This window comes from Euprymna scolopes, chromosome 28 (genome assembly GCF_053919585.1).
Source record: "Euprymna scolopes isolate OS-2025 chromosome 28, ASM5391958v1, whole genome shotgun sequence".
Classification (NCBI taxonomy): domain Eukaryota; kingdom Metazoa; phylum Mollusca; class Cephalopoda; order Sepiida; family Sepiolidae; genus Euprymna; species Euprymna scolopes.
The window spans coordinates 71,986,970-72,005,152 of NC_136509.1; the positions used below are offsets into that span (position 1 = coordinate 71,986,970).

The window sequence follows — 18,183 nt, forward strand, 5'->3', positions numbered from 1 at the left end:
TTCTTCTTTCGAACTAGAGATATCGCAACGATAAATAAATACTATGAATAATGCCACATACTTCTGCCATCTTCTGAGGATAAAACCTGATTTGTTTCGACTGCTACAAAATTCTTCATAATGACAAATGTCTGTGATACTTTTGGAGACCGGTGCCAGAGTTTTGAAATGGCCATTATTTTTGTTTCCAAAACCATTGTCTTTCACTGTTTCTTACCGCCTTAATTATGTAGTGTGTCTATATTTATGAGCATCTCCCTCCCCCCCTCTCTCTCCCTATATATATATATATATATATATATATATATATATATATATATATATATATATAATAATTATTATTCTAAATAATTATGTCAGCTCCTTTAAGAAACCCGTTTCTTATCGTTGAACATTTTCAGTTGAAATAAAAAGTCGGTCAATTTAGCTCTTATACGCAGATCATCATATAATGATTAGATCACTCTGACAGACGTTAAAAAGCATTTAAAGAATAAATGTTTAAATTTCAACACTATTTCTCGCGGTTAACGGTAGCCAAATGGTTTAGGTCCTTGCTGATAGAAGCCAGTGATGGCTTCTGTTGCCGGGTTCGAATCTATCGACTGGTGTTAATCGTGACACCCTGCACTGATGATTCCCGAAAAGGGTGCAACATTAGTGTCTGTAAGTATTTAATAATTATTATAATAAATAATTATATATATATATATAATCTAAAAATGTGAAAATGTCTGTCTGTCTACATTTTCCTACCAAATAACTCTGTCAATTTTCGGTCTATAGACTCAAAAATTGGCATAAGGGATATTAGAATTTGGAAAATATTTTTAATCAGTTTTCGGCAAGAAATTTTGCTGCTAAGGGGTGAAAGTTTAACGATTTGACCTGTGAGGACTCTACCAAACTCCTCCACACATTTCTGGTCTAAACACTTGAAATTTTATGGATTACTTGGACAGGGATCTAACTTTATTAGTATATTTGAGCCCAAAACAATAAATGCTAAGGGGTCAAAATTGGGGTCAAAGTAAAAAGAAAGATAATATTCACGTCTGCGGTCTCTACCGACTTTTCTCTATGGTAGTTAAGGAAGCCTATTATATAGAGAGCATTATCGTACATATTCACACTTTTTAATCTATACATAAGCACACAAAGTTATGAACAGTACATAGGGCCCAAGCAAAGCCAGGCGGAACTGCTTGTATATCTATAAAAGTGAAAGTGTCTGTCTGTCTGTCTGTCTGTGGGTCTGTGTACATTTCCCCACACAATAACTCCGTCAACTTTCAGTCTACAGACTCGAAATTTGATATACAGAGTAGTGAGATTTAAAAAAGTCTTTGTAATCGGTTTTCGGCCAGAAATTTTGGTTGTTAAGGGGTCAAAATTCAACAATTGGACCTTTGAGAACTCTACCAAACTCCTCCGCCAATTTTGGGTCTAAACACTTGAAATTTTAGATATAGGTTCCTTGAACATGGATCTAACTTAATAACTTGATTTGAACCCAAAACAATAAATATTAAGGGGTCATAATAAGAGTCCAAGTTAAAAAAAACTTGACCTCTGCGGTCTCTACCAAATTACTAAAGACAATTTCTGGTCTAAACATTAGAAATTTTACATATTCAGAGATAGGGCAAACTTTTTAATCGGTTTGGTTCGAAAATTTGAGCTAACAATAGATAAATGCATGTATGTATGTTTGTATGTCTGCCTAAAACTTTCGACAGAGGCGACGGATTTTCACAAGATCAGTATTGTTTTGAAGCTTGACCCTTTAGATGACAAATACTGAAAAAATGTTTTTTTTTTTTTTTGCTCAACACACACCTCCAAACACCCGAGCAACGGCGGGCACCCATGCTAGTATATATATATATATATATATATATATATATATATATATATATATATATATATAAACCGAAACTGTCTGTCTCTGTGTGTCTACATTTCCCTACCAAACTACTCTATCAATTTTAAGTCTACAAACTCGAGATTTGACATAATGGGTATTGAGATTTGGGAAAATCTTTGTAGGTTTTCGGCCAGAAATTCTGCTCTCACGAGGTTAAAGTTCAACGATTTGACCTTTGAAAATTCTACCAAACACCTCCGCCAATTTTGGGTCTAAACACTTGAAATTTTAAATGTAGATTACTTGGACATGGATCTAACTTTATAATTTTATTTGAGCCCAAAACAATAAATTTTTTAAACTTTAACCCCTATTATGACCCCTTAACATTTATTGTTTTGGGCTCAAATCAAGTTATTAAGTTTGATCCATGTCCATGGAACCTATATCTAAAATTTTAAGTGTTTAGACCCAAAATTGGTGGAGAAGTTTGGTAGAGTTCTCAAAGGTCAAATCGTTGAACTTTGACCCCTTAACAGCCAAATTTCTGACCAAACACGGATCACAAAGATTTTCCCAAATCTCAGTACCAATGTATATCAAATTTCGAGTCTGTAAACTGAAAATTGACAGAGTTATTGCATAGTAAAATGTACACACACAGACACGTTCACTTTTTAGATTAAAGAAGAATATATACGTACTAGCATGGGTGTCCGGCGTTGCCCGGGTATTTGGAGGTGTATGTTGAGCAAAAAAAAAAAGCAGTCAATTTTTTAAAATTTGACTCCTATTATGACCCCTTAACATTTATTGTTTTGAGCTCAAATCAAGTTATTAAGTTAGATCCTTGTCCAATGAACCTATATCTAAAATTTCAAGTGCATAAACCCCAAATTGTCGGAGGGGTTTGGTAGAGTTCTCAAATGTCCCATCGTTGAACTTTGAAACCTTAATCGCTAAATTTCTGGCCGAAAACCGATGACATTGATTTTCACAAATCTCAGTACCCTGTATATCAAATTTCGAGTCTGTAGACTGAAAATTGTCAGAGTTATTGCTTAAGGAAATGTACACACACAGACAGACTTGCACTTTACATTTATATATATATATATATATATATATATATATATATATATATATATATATATATATATATATAAATGTTGTTTATTTTTGGTTTTCCAATACGTTTTGAATGAATTCAATTATTTAGGAACGTGCAGTTTAACCTAAATGCGAGTTGGGAATAATGTTCCCTTTTTTAACCAATTTGGTACCCCTATATGGGGAGCGGCATATATATTATTTTCAAAATATAATTATCCACTGACACGTGTTTCGTCGTCTACGACTCATCAGAGTGGCTGAATTTAGCAAGATTCAAAATCGAGACCCCACGGTAATGAGCCTAAACCCTTTACCGCTCATCCATCTCGCACGACTGTTTGGATATATTTCGATTTTCTTAGATGCTGTTTGTTTTTGTTTTTCCAATACGTTTTGAATGAATTCAATTATTTAGGAAAGTGCATTTTAACCTAAATGCGAGTTGGGAATAATTTTCCCTTTTTAACCAATTTGGTACCCCTACATGAGAGCGGAATATATATTATTTTTAAAATACAATTTTTAAAATATAATTATCCACTGACACTTGTTTCTCCGTCTACAACTCATCAGAGTGGCTGAATCTAGCAAGATTCGAAATCGGGACCCCACGGTAATGAGCCGCTCATCCATCTCGCATGACTGTTTGGATATAATTTACTGAGATGTTGTTTGTTTTTGTGATACATTTTGAATGAATTCAATTATATATATATATATATATATGTATATATATATATAATATGTATATATATATAATATGTATATATAATTTGTATGTATATATAATATGTATATATATATAATATGTATATATGTATAATATGTATATATGTATAATATATATATATGTATATATGTATATGTATATATGTATATATATATAATTTGTATATATGTATATATATATATAATATGTATGTATATATATATATATATAATATGTATGTATATATATATATATATATATATATATATATAATATGTATATACATATAATATGTATATATATGTAATATATATATATGTATATAATATGTATATATATGTATATAATATGTATATATATGTATATATATATATAATGTATGTATATATATGTATATATATATATATATATATATATATAATGTATATATATATATATGTATATATATATATATATAATGTATATATATATATGTATATAATATATATATATATAATATGTATATATAAATAAAGTTTTAAGGACTCGTTTTGTGAGAAATTTTTCACTGCACAAGCAGCTTGGCCCGATGCATAAAATTAACAGTAGGTTCTTTTGTTAAGACAGGGCGAATTCAAAATGAATGTTTCTGTTTAGAGCACAATTGAACCATCATACTTGACTTTTGCATTTTAAACTTTAATTCAAACAAATAAACAAATAATTTTATAACATCAACATAATGTATATGGTTTATTATTATTCGTAGTAAATGCTTTATTAGTAGTAGTATTATATGGTTTATTATTACTAGTATATGGTTTATTATTAATATTATTAGTAGTATATGTTTTATTAGTATTATTATTATTAGTATATGGTTTATTATTAGTAGTAGTATTATATGGTTTATTATTACTAGTATATGGTTTATTATTAATATTATTAGTAGTATATGTTTTATTAGTATTATTATTATTAGTATATGGTTTATTATTAGTAGTAGTATTATATGGTTTATTATTACTAGTATATGGTTTATTATTAATATTATTAGTAGTATATGTTTTATTAGTATTATTATTATTAGTATATGGTTTATTATTAGTAGTAGTATTATATGGTTTATTATTACTAGTATATGGTTTATTATTAATATTATTAGTAGTATATGTTTTATTAGTATTAGTAATAGTATATGCTTTATTAGTAGTAGTAGTAGTATTATATGGTTTATTATTAGTATTAGTATATGGATACATTAATTTAATGTTGATTGTATGTTCTCAACTTCTATTCTCCTTTTTAATAAATAGGATCACCCGATCATCAAAGATGCAATGTGAAAAAATATATATTAAAACAAAATGATGTTGCTTTTGGGCCGTATATGAAACTAAAATATACCTTCATGATCTTCTGGCTAGAATACAAGGGTAGTATCTGTTCTATCTAAAACTGGTATAATGATATTGTGGGCTTCCATTCGTGTCAGCATCCATACAATAGAAATATGTCACAGATTCCTATAAGGATATTAGAGATAAACCGTAATAACCAGATATATTCTGACACTATGTTAACCAGGTTACTTAGATAAATACTTTTACAGCTTTAACATATATAATAACTGTACAGAAGGTCAGAAAAAACATTGGTACCGTCGGTTCCAAGCCTAACATAAGGGGGCCCAGTTAATGGTAAATAATGTTAGGCTCTCGTCAGCCATATTAGAGAAAACAATATGGCTGACGAGTGCCTAACATTATTTACCATTAACTGGCCCCCCCCTTATGTTAGGCTTGAAACCGACGGTACCAATGCTTTTCTGACTTTCTGTATGGTTTTAAATAAATAAATATTAAGCTCTTATTTTGAAAATTTCTTCGTTGTAATCGAGCACTTTGTTGGAATTCTTTCCCATAAAACAGTAAACAAAATATATTCATGTATATACAAGTTAGAAAAGCATTTCACCCAAGGCATGAAAATTGTTAAACAAAATGTTTTTACTATAGGCTTTAAAAATAAAGGTACAAGATTCAATTTGAAATTTATTTAGCTTCAAAGTGCACTTTTATAAATTTTACAAAGTAAGGCATAAAAATTTAATACGTTACTTTGTAAAATGTATAAAAGTGCACTTTGAAGATAAATAAATTTCAAATTGAATCTTGTACCTTTATTTATAAAGCCTATGGTAAAAACATTTTGTTTAACAATTTTCATGCCTTGGATGAAATGCTTTTCTAACTTGTATCGTATCTTTTTAAGATTATATTTTATTTAATTTATTAATTTAGATTTAAAAAAATGAATGTGGTTTTGCATGTATTTATAAAAACTCTCCTACTCTCTATTTCAGTTTGTATTTCTCCTCACACCACAAATCATTTTTGCAACCCCCTCTTTGTATTATTACAGGTCTGAATATTCTCTCTGTTTCAGTTTGTATTTCTCCTCACACGACAACTCATTTTTGCAACTCCCTCTTTGTTATACATGTCTGAATAATGAGAAAATCTGATTTTTTTTAGCAAAAACTTTAAAATAATTTTTTAGATTAAATTTTTTTAAACTTCTTTCAGAATAGAAAATCTTTACAATTTAATAAGGAACATATTTCATATTGGTTTCATTGAAAATATTCAATAGATAACGAGAAAAATAGAGATAAAAATTTCAAAATGACCGTATAACTGGTTACACTCAATAGTAGTCCTCGCCAGCGAAAGTATTTGTTATTATTATTCTATAAAACATTTTGTGTCTGGCTCTTTCGCGCAAAGACTAATATATATAAATATATATCTATAATATAAAGCTGAATGTGTGTGTGTGTGTGGTCACGAATAGGCTCCTATATGGTTGAATATTTTAAAAAACTGATTACATATAATGATAGAAGATGTATCGAGACACAGGAATGGGTATGTTTGATCTGGCAGAACAGTGGTTCATTAAAATTGTGGGGTCTGCGTTCGCGCCTGGTCCACAAAGCATGGAAATAAAAAATTTAAAAATTAAAAAAAAACGTTTACAAGTGTTTTTGATATAGATGTACATAAGAATACTTTGGTAACTATGTTTTAACTTAAATAAAGGATGGTATAATAAAATTGTGGGGCCTGTGTTCACGCCTGGCCTCAATAGAATGGAAATAGGCACACACTTTAATAAAGGCTTTTCATATCTATCTGCGTAAGTATACTTTGATAATTATGTTTCTGTTTGAAGAACTATGGTATAATAAAATTATAGGGTGTTCGTTCGCACCTGACCTACATAGAATGGAAATATGTCACAAAGTTTAACAAGGTTTTTTAATATAGATCCACAGAATATTGTGATAAGTGTTTCAGTGTAAACAGGTATGGTATAATAAATTATGGGGCTTATCTATTTTATTTTTTCTTTCACTATATTTTGTTTTGGTTTTGATACCCCCAAATTCAACCCAACTTTACAACCCTTCCTTTTCATAACCCTTAATACTTTCATAAATCAGAGTCCATTTTCTGTAGGCTGTTTTTGAACCCAGTCAATGACGGGTACTTTTGCTGGTTATATATATATATATATATATATATATATATATATATATATATATATATATATATTAGCTACAGACAACTATTTTATTTTCATACAACTCAACAGCACAGCTGAACCAGATGAGAATTGAATGCGAGACTTTGGAGTCCTGCGTCTAGTGTTTTGCCACTGGGTCAATCCTCACCACTTATAAATATACCGCACGCTTAGTAGTTGCTATTTCTTTGTTTATTTTGTCTGTGGCACTTTTTGGAATGGATTATATAAAAAAAGAAGTGACTTTGTCTGTGTGCGGAATTACCAAACTGCTCTGCCAATTATTGGTCTTCAGACTTGAAACTTGATAAATACTAGATTTGAACCTGCAGAACCAAGTAGATTTGGTTTTTACTCGATAAAAATTGCTGCGAAGGAGTCAAAATTGCAAAAAATTGGAACTGTGCAAGCGTAAGTCCACTAAAGGTATAAGTAAATTTGATTGGCTTAGGAAATCATCTCCCCCATACCTGACCTTACTATATAGGGCTAGTGCCACGTGAATTTCGTCAGTTTCGAGGCAGTTTCCAGCGAGAGTTTGTGTATGGAACTCGAAGTAACCACACCGCTCCCTGAGACGTGACCCCCCCCTCCAACCCGTCTGACGCTGTCTGTGAAGAGAAGAGAGATTTGAGACCTTTAAAAACTTACTTAGAACTGAACCATATATCTGTAAAAAGACCTGTAATATATTTGTGAAGTAGAATAGACTTCAAGCGTATGTTGTCCTTCTTGCCTGCGTGAGTTTTGTTATTCGTTTTCAGCATACCAGATTTCATGTGACGGCCTCCAGGAGTACGGAGACGACACGAGCCAAATTTTCAATGATCGAGGGATCCTTATGTAACTTTATAAGAGGGGGTGTTACACTATGCATGCACACTGATACATTTTAAACCTTTAACAATATTATTTTTCTAAGTTTTTATACGCGTATCAGATTGTAATGAATAATATGTATAATTATTCTGTACATATATATGTGTGCATCTGTTCTTTATACATGTATTTACGTGTGATCACCTAGTTTTCAAAATGTCGCAAAACAACTTATCTGGTATATGTTCATATATAACGACAAATAAGGGACGAAACAAACACCTTTGTTTCTTGCCAGACAAAAGAAGACATATCTTCAATAAAAGGGACAGATACTATTCTTTGGGGTTACAACATTTGGCCCATTAGGGTACACACTTGGTTCATCTTTGATCTTGCTGGATGGAAAGCTGCAATGGAAATTTTACTATGAACAACAGACCTCTGGTTTATTTTGGCAACCTTTATTCCAGAATGTTGTTTCTATCTTGGAAAGGTTGAACGCTGATACAGCCCTGTCTACATCTTAATTATCCATCTTGCCTCTGCTAGGTGCCATTCCGACTGTTGACCGTCTCTCTTGGCTGCCCTTTACAGACTCCCCTAACTTTCTAAGATGTATCTAAACTCGTTACGTCATGTATCTAATTTCGTTACGTCATGTATCTACGCAATCTAAGATCCTTGCCTAGTCTTTTGTCACGTATCTTTGTTCATTAAAACCAAACATTCCAATCCCATTTTATTAAACATTTTTCTAAACATTTTATTGTTTTACATATTTCTGGCTTAATTATTTCTACATTAAATTTCAGTCCTATTTCAAAACACTTTATTATTTCCATAACATTGTCATCAGTTCAAATGCCAGTCACTCACCTCTCTGCCCGGGACATCCGACGCTTCCCAGCCACAATATAATATTGGGTACAATATAATAATTAATAGCGAATCGGCGCTATAATAAATACAAAATCTGCATCAATCAAAAGACCATATTTAAGCAACTGAATGATCTGGGCAACAACTGGTAGCCTGCTAGTCTGTTACATAAAGGCCAGTTATCTGTGTATGTATATATTTCTATGTCTAGCAAAAAGTTAAAAACTACAGAACAAACACCCAAAATGTTTATTTATTTTTGATCAGTATTGCTATGAATAATATCTGAAGTTTAGAAAACAATATTCATTTTCTGAGGGTCAACTGGACCGGGTTTCGTCGGAGGGGAGTTATGCCATTTCCAATGTTATCTGTTGTATAAAAGAGCGGGGAATGACTTAGATTCTTTTTTTTTTTTTTTTATACAAAAGAGAGGAGTGGGTGAAAGTGAAGAAGAAGTGGGAGGTGACGAGGGTGGAAAAACCAGAAGGAAAGAGAGAGCTAGACATATTGAGAGAGGAAGAGAGATAAAAGTTTAAATATAATGATGTTATAAACAGTTTTTAGCCTCTTCTGTTTTTTTTTGTTTTTTTTAATGGTTCCGGGCAACACCTGGTAGCCCTGCTAGTTTATATATATATATATATATATATATATATATATATATATATAGATATATATATAGATATATATATAGAGAGAGATGTCATAAAATATTCCCTTTATTTTAAATATGCATGCGACTGGGGACCGCTTGTGAATTTCATACTCCCATGAAACTTTCTACTTTGGAGGAAGCTGGTTAGACCCACAAAGGTTTAGTGTCCTCTCTCTCTCTCTCTTAAATATCCTATAATAATCTGTCGCTTTCTAATTCACCTATTCATATCTACAGAGAGAATGTGGGAGAAAGAGAGAGAAAGAGAGTTAGAGAGGGGGGAATAGCAGGTAATTATAAATACGTGCCTCATTATTTCTTTATTTCTATTCTCTTATATTTTCAGCTTGATCGCTACAGGTACCTCGTACGAGATTATGAGATGAAGGTTATTCATCATCAAGTTGAATTGAATAACAAAGATGCTGAATTGGAGAAAGTCAGGTAAGTCTATATACTTAAAGGAACCAAGTCACATTTCTATAATGGATTTTTTCAATTATCGATTTTGAATACTTACCGAAGACATTCTAATACAAAACCTATCTATGAACACTCCCAGACACATAAAGTACATTTATGTGAATTTTTTTAAAAACGCACATACACATAAACAATGCCTTATATATATATATATATATATATACATATATATATATATAATTTTTTTAAAAGCCAAAAGCAATGCGGAGAAAGACCGGAATCAAGTAAATATTTATAAGCAAGTTGCTGGTATGTCCGGTGTATGTAAAGTCCGTGGGTGGTATGTAAAGTTCCATACCACCCACGGACTTTACATACACCGGACATACCAGCAACTTGGTTATGAATAATTATACATTGAGGTGAAGAATGATAGACGAATAAACGGCTAGGCACTCCTCTACTCAAGCATACCCGTCTACATTTGTTTGTTTTTCAATTCTTTACTTTCATGATTCCAGTCTTTCTCCGCATTGTTTTTGGCTTTTAAAAAATTCTATATATTTCTTTACCAACAATGCTTCAAGCAAACTACTACCTACTCTTATCTATATATATATATATATATATATATATATATATATATATATATATATATATACACACACACACAGAGAGAGAGGACAAGCTGAATGTATATATTGCTAGTTTTTCGATTTTAATTTATCTACTTTTCGATATTGTTTTAGATTATCTCGTCTACTGTTCTTATATTGGATGGTTTCTAACAGCATTTCAGCTGATGGTACCTCTAACATTCTTCGAGTTCAAACGCATGAAAACTTGAAGGAAACCTTTCATTTATTGCGTGAGGGTGACTTGCTATTATTCCGTCAGCCATGACCAGGTAGAAGTCTTAAATAACGCATAATTATATTCTCAGTATCGCTCATACGAACGGTTGGATTTTCAACCTCTAAAAAACTGTTACTTAGAACTGAATTTTTACTTAGCACTTTTATCTGTGGCTGCACAGTTAAAATCATAAGTACAAAAAGATTTTAAGAATTCAATTATGATTATGACTTCTGTCAGTCATTACTGATGGAAACATTCCTTTATTAATTTCGTGTGAATCAGATCATTCTATTGTTGGCAATATCTTTCTAGTTAGAATTCTTTCTAGAATGACATTAGGTACTTACAGGAGGAACCACATGAAGGTTGCCAACATCCTATGTGAAAGTGTGTTCTGTGTAACGAACTGGATTCAAACTTGGCTCACTCAGGTTATCTGTCTGTATTGTTAACCACTAAGCCACCGTCATCTGCAAACTAATGAAATTAAAGCAAGCTATCGCCATGGATTAAATAAAGCAACCCGTGTAAATTCTGTACAGATTTTTTGAGCGATAACATGCACTGAATAAGAAATGGCGTTCTCCCCTACATCTTAGAGTAGTAGCCAAAAAAGCGAAAACTTTCCGGTTGCTTTCAACTATGATCCATTTATTTATTTAAGAGGGTAGCATAGTTTGTTTGAAGCATTGTCTGATATGTATATAAATGTAACAGAGCGCGTATGAGCATATGTGAAAATATCAGTAGCAGCCGAATAATGGATGGCTAGTAAAGGTATTAGTAGCAGCAGCCATTTGAGCATGTATGCAAATTAGTAAGTGAGCGTGGGCTTGCATCACAAGAAAAAGAAAGAAAAGGACATCACATGGTCAAGGAAAGCAGAGTGCAGCTGGGCAAGATGGACGTGTAGCTCCGTGATGGCGGCAAGAGATTTTTAAGCTGGTGTCAAGACAGTGAGATTTTGTTAATTTCATGGCTGACAAATTAAACAGTAAAAAGAAAAAAAAAAAACAAGAAGCCGGCATTATTTGGAAAGTAGCGGTAATAAATGTCTTACATATATTTTTATTTATACAGATTTCATATTTATTATTATAGAGCCAAGTCTCTATTGATTATTATATTGTACCAGTTTTATAGTAATGAACACTAACAATAAGCAACAATATCAGAAATCCATGACAACAAAATAAAAGTAGCCAATAAACTATGGACAGGCTTTTGATCAACATGCTTGGTGGGGGATACTTTACAAAATAAAAGCTAAACATTTCATTAATATTGGATGTATCCATATGAATAAAACAGTAGATGTATGTGTTTGTGTCTCTCTGTGTGTAAATATTTAACCGATAAACTATTAAACTATTGGTCACATAACTCTGAAATTAACAGAAAATAGTAATCATACACTAAAGATGGTTTATAATGAATAAAATCTTTGTTTGGATGAATGAATAACGCGTACAGAAATATGTGGGCAAGTTGAAATGCAAAATGTTCATTTCAACTTGCCGACATATTTTTATTAAAACAGAAAAAAAAGCAGAGTCGGGTTTATTTATTTTTATTTGTTTATTTGTGACGGTACCAGACAGGGTGGGGGTGCAAGAGAGGTTTGAAATGTAACGAACATGGTTCAAGCGTAATGGCCATGTTACATAAAGGAAATTTAATAGAATTTAATAGAATATTTAATATAATGCAGAAGTGTAATGGATATCACAAACTGAAGTAAATATATATACATATAACGGTTGAATAAGCTATGCTGATTCACCTTTATCAATACAATGTCTGTGTTTTTGTTTTCTTATATTTTATAATTGCATTCTGTTTTCAGTTGTGTCAGTATGATCAGATAGGATTTCCATGTTGTATAATATTTCGGGAGAAACCTTCATCAGATATGTGTTCAACTTTGTATACTGGAGCTGTTGTCACTTTCGCAGAAATCGAAAATTAATTTTATTTATTTTCAAAATGTTATTATTGTTTTTTAAACTTAATAATGTAAGGCTTGTGTTAGTATTCAACATTATTTTTTTTTAATATTTTATTTTTATTTTCTAGTGTGTAATAAGTAATTTGCATTTTGTTCAAGTTTGAATTTATTCTCTACTAGCAGTTCAACCCAGCTTTGCTCGGGCCCTATATACTGTTCATGAATTTATGTGCATATGTATATATATGTTAAAAAGTTAAACTTATGTCCAGCTAACTTACATCTAAAATGTCAAGTGTTTAGACCCAAAATTGGCAGAAGAGTTTGATAGACTCTGCAAAGGTCAACTCTTTCAACTTTGACCTCTCGCAGCCAAAATTTCGCCCAAAAACGGATTAAAAAGCTCACTTCATGTCTGAATATCCGTTCTGTAAAATTTCAAATGTTTATACCCAAACTTTGCTAAATAGTTTGCTACAGACCGCAAAGGTCAAATCTTTTGAACTTTAACCCCTTGGCAGCCAAATTTTCGGCTAAAAACCAATTAAAATGCTTGCCCTATGTCTGAATACACTTTATGTAAAATTTCAAATGTTTAGACCAAAAATTGGCTGAGTAATTTGGTAGAGACCGCAGAGGTCAATTTTATTTTAACTTTGATCCCAATTTTGACTCCTTAACCTTTATTGTTTTGGGTTCAAATCAAGTTAAAAAGTTTAATCCATGTCTAAGTAACCTACATCTAAAATTTCAAGTGTTTAGACTCCAAATTGGGGGAGGAGTTTGGTAGAGTTTTCAAAGGTCAAATCGTTAAACTTTGATCTCTTGGCAGCCAAATTTCTGGCCAAAAACCGATTAAAAAGATTTTCCCAAATCTCAATACCCCTTATATCAAATCTCAAAAATTGACAGAGTAGTTTGGTAGGGAAATGTACACACACAGACAAATTTCACTTTTATAGATATATAAATGTTATTATGAAGGCGGTTAATATTTATTTTTTTGTATTGAAGGTATGATCTGGCGAGACTCTGGGAGGATAACCAGGAACTTGAGATGCACTCAAATGAACAGGCCAAGTTAATTTGTGAATTACAAGACTTACAGAAAGGAACGCAAGAAAGTAAGTGACTGAATATGTCTTTGTTAGGGTTTTGTGAAATTGTGGACAGGGGATTGCTTGAATTAGATTTTGTTTATGATTTAGCAGTGTGACCACAGATGTATATTTAAAAGTTAAAAAAAAAAAAGAAAATTCATTATTTGAGTGTCAAATGACAATTTATATCATTTAATGTTATCAAGACGTACATGCGGTCTGTATTCCAAAGTAATTTTGATTTTTTTTTCATCGAGTTGTTGCAATATTTGGATTGATAATGGGGGTATGCTCCCTGAAAGTGGGAGGTTCTATTTATGCTGACAAATCAAATGAATTTACGTTGCTTCATAAAAATTGAATCTTTTAGCATTTCAGCACATAATTTTTTCGGGTTACCACGAGAAGGATCTTTTGTTCCTTGCTTGCGAAATTACACAGCATCTACAATTACAGAATTTGTACAGAACCGAGATCCATTGAAAATTCTTCATATCTAGAACTTGTACAGAATAGCTACCCATCGGAAAAGTAAACATGGCTTCCAATTTACCATTCTCTTGCACCAACTCGACCTCTGTGTGTGTGTGTGTGTCCAGAGAGAGGACTGGGCTGGGTGAAGAAGAAAATGGGTGGTCGGGCAGAGGAAGGGGAAAGTGAGGGAGCATAAAAAGAGAGATAGAAGTTGTGTCGCAAGGAATGCCGGGTAGCTGTACTAGTTATGAATAAAATCTAATTCAATTTAGTACACTAACCTGAATCGTTTAAAGATGGGTTGGTATTTTACCGTGCATGACTGAAAATTTTTGAAAAGACAATCAATTTGATAAGGAGCTTTTATCTTGAAATATTATCAGAAAATATATCTTCTCCTTGAGTCATCCATTAATTGATGGTGAAATATTTGGATGCTCGCTCATCTATTGTGGCCAGAAGATCCAATTTCAAGAGATCAGTCTCCTCCAAAGAAAAAGTCTTCATCGTAATATTAAGCCTCTCAACCCTAGAAGCACTTTTTCTGTAAATTAATCCTATTAAGATACATATCCAGCCAGCATTAAAAGTTAGCATCAAACAACTGCAGATACTTGTATTATTTGGATTCTTTGGATTACTGTTCTCATCTTGAGTGTTTTTTCCACAATTTTTCGACCGATGTAACCTATGATCTTCTTCAGGTGTATTTTGTTGGACTTGAAAATCTTTCTGTTGGACTTGGGAATCTACACAGAATGTTGAACAAAACCCTTTATTTATTCCACAGGGGTAGCATGCTCTCGTTCTGTTAAGAATAACTTGGTAGAAGTTCTAAGTAATTTGCAATTATATTTTTGGGCTGCCCACACCGAGGACGAGAGCATGCTACCCCCATGGATTAAATAAAAGGTTACTTTCAAGATTCTGTGCAGATTTCCGAGTTCGACATAAAGATTCCCGAGTTTGACAGACAGAAAGATTCCCAAGTTCAATGTTACACCTAAAGAAGGTCGTAGATTACATCGATCAAAGCATTGTGCAAATAAGAGTCAAGATGAGAACAGTAGTCTGAGTAATCCAAATAATATCAATAATCAATCCTCATCTAAAAAAATTCCGAACCATAACTGCGGATATGTTTAATAGCAATTTCTTTGTTACATGGCCACCTTTCTCTTTTTTTACAGTCTTTTAGTATTTTAGTGCATGATCAATCAAGTTTGCTAATTTCTTTTTTTACCACTTATCAAGGCCCAAAGGCCACTTGAGGATAAGGATTAATTAGTTTGTTAGATGGACAGTGAAACAACACCCTGATGATTGGTAATGATGGTGGTGATTGAGCAAAATTTGATTATCTAAAAGGATGGCTCAACAAGAATTTGAATACATTGGACTTGAAAACAACGATGTTGTAGTCAGTTTTGCAATATTGTGTTCTACAGACAAGTACTTCTAGAAAATATACTTTACTTATGGAATTTTCATTTCATTTTAAGTAGAGAGAAAGAGAAACTATTGACAGTGGTGGTAGCTAGACGAGTTTTTATTGTAAATGCTTTACAACTATAGATTGGAGCTCAGTCGAGTAACTGCCATGAAAATAACGATAGAAAAAATAGAGAAAGACTAGTAATGTCTTTTCTTTGAGAAAGAGATAGTCGTTCGATGGTCGGGTTGTCAATGACTGAACTCACATGCCCATCAAGCAGACTCTTACTCCTTCCCTCCTCCCCCAAATCAACACTTTAGACATGAGATTTCAAGAGTAGATGAGCTAATACTACAGTACCCATTTTCAATCTCAGCAAGACCAGCAGAATGGATATCTGTGAAGCAAGCCTACAACAAATATTTTTAATTAATAAACATGAATAAAAATATTGGTGCCGCATGTGCACTAGTGCATCCACCATTAGTCTGTCTCGCTTAGATAGGGTCCCCAAAAGTGTCATCAATTTATTAGGTTCCACACTATCAACCAGTCTCCAACCTATGTCACATCTCTGTGCCTGTTTACAAGTACTTTAATGGAATGAATCTGTAGCGCTTGTATCTCCTTGACATAAATAACCCTGACTAATTCGTCAAGCAGCAAAAAGTAGAAAGGGAATCTTTTATGTACTTTTGGCAGCTTGTAACTTCCCCACATCTTATTTTATCTTTTTGTCCTCACAGTTCATGAGCGATATTTATGATAAAGGGAAAAGAATTGCTGTTGTTTTGAGTAGGTCGTATGTACGGGATTTTCAATCCTCTCATAGTATCCATCATCATTGAACTGTCAATATATTCCAGCTTTTAACTTTTTATAAGTGAGTGGTTGGTTAGATTATTGGTTAGGAAGAAAGTCAGTATGAACAATGTAATTTGGTAGAGTTAGACATGCCTGGCCCCATCTGACTAAAACTGAAATTGAATATTGAATGAGGAAAGAGTCACCATCTTCCATAAACAACACTAACATCTTCACTTGTAAATATGTATCAACTTTTATTCAAGCGATCGCTGGAGCACAACGAGAATTTTTGATGAATTGGTTTTTGTCGATAAATGAATGTAGTACCCTGGAGTTCCATTCTAGCAGGTCGCTTGCGGATAAATGCTGAGAACAGGATAACGCATCCTATTATCAAACGATCACTTTTTAAACTGGTTTGAATAATATCTCCCATTAAGGTACATGTGTAGGCATGAATGGGAGTATGCAAAACCAAACCATAACTCAATCTAACATAAGATATTGCATATGAATATAAACAAAATAGGTCCATCATGCAGTTGTTGCAATCTGATAAACTTATATTCGAGTATATTTTTAAATTTGATAAGTGGTGACACATTTTTTTTTTTTTTTAAATAAAGATGAGATGATAGATAATTATATAATTCACTCCATGTGTAATGTAGTCCGGGGACCAACACGTTGTAGCTTCCAGTGCAAAATAGGCAAAGAATAGAAAAAACTTTAACTCACTTTTTCTTTTGTAACAATATTTATTTCCTCATCACTACTGATGTGACATCAGCCATGTGATCGTCTTCTCGAGCGTGCTCTTGAGCATTATCCTCTCGTGTGATCTCAAACGTGGTCCACATCTCTAATGTGATCATTCTCTTTTTTTACAGTCTTTTTCTCTACATCATTGACATCATTGAGTATGCATTTGCATACACACGTCCGTGCTATGTTACACCTAGTTATTGCCAAATTTTTTCTGGTTCAAGTTCTTTCAAATTTGTTAAATTTGTAATATTCCTCAATGCATCTTGCTTTCATTGAACTGGACTAGATTCTCAAACCTTACAAAGACAACAATTTATATAAGATTAGCAGAGTTACCTGGCATTGTTCGGGGCAACTTTTTTCTCTGTCGGTTTCCCCCTTCCTCTTCCTTTTCTGCCAAGCCCATTCCTCTCTTTGAATATACATACATACAAATACTTTTATATAGATTACTCAAGGAATGAGTTGGCGTAAAGGAAATATCTCCTTGAAAAAAAAATCAGAGTTATTTACCCTTTACTTGGCGCAAACAGTCCATGTTGACAAAATCTGCACCAGTTTATAGTCACAGAACAAATATTGTTTTCTAAACTTGAGATATTTTTCATTCGAGGTAATGCCAATCAAGGAAATACCAACGTTGTGGATGTTTGTTTTGTAGTTTTAGAGTTTTAGCAGAGTAAACACACACACACACACACACGTTTGTCCTTTATATGATAGATTATTATGTGACTGCTGGGCATATTTAC

The 18,183-nt window shown here is 32.4% G+C and overlaps 1 protein-coding gene across 2 annotated transcripts in view; it reads left to right on the top strand.

Annotated features, from left to right (window-relative positions):
• The window catches only part of LOC145249691 (centlein-like), a 1,118,615-nt gene that overhangs the window by 445,676 nt on the left and 654,756 nt on the right, over positions 1-18,183 (top strand). For both annotated transcript variants that reach the window (XM_080111490.1, XM_080111491.1), the window contains exons 4-5: positions 9,965-10,062; positions 13,862-13,971. In XM_080111490.1, the coding sequence (XP_079967616.1) occupies positions 9,965-10,062; positions 13,862-13,971 (208 nt within the window). The remainder of the gene's footprint in view (positions 1-9,964; positions 10,063-13,861; positions 13,972-18,183) is intronic.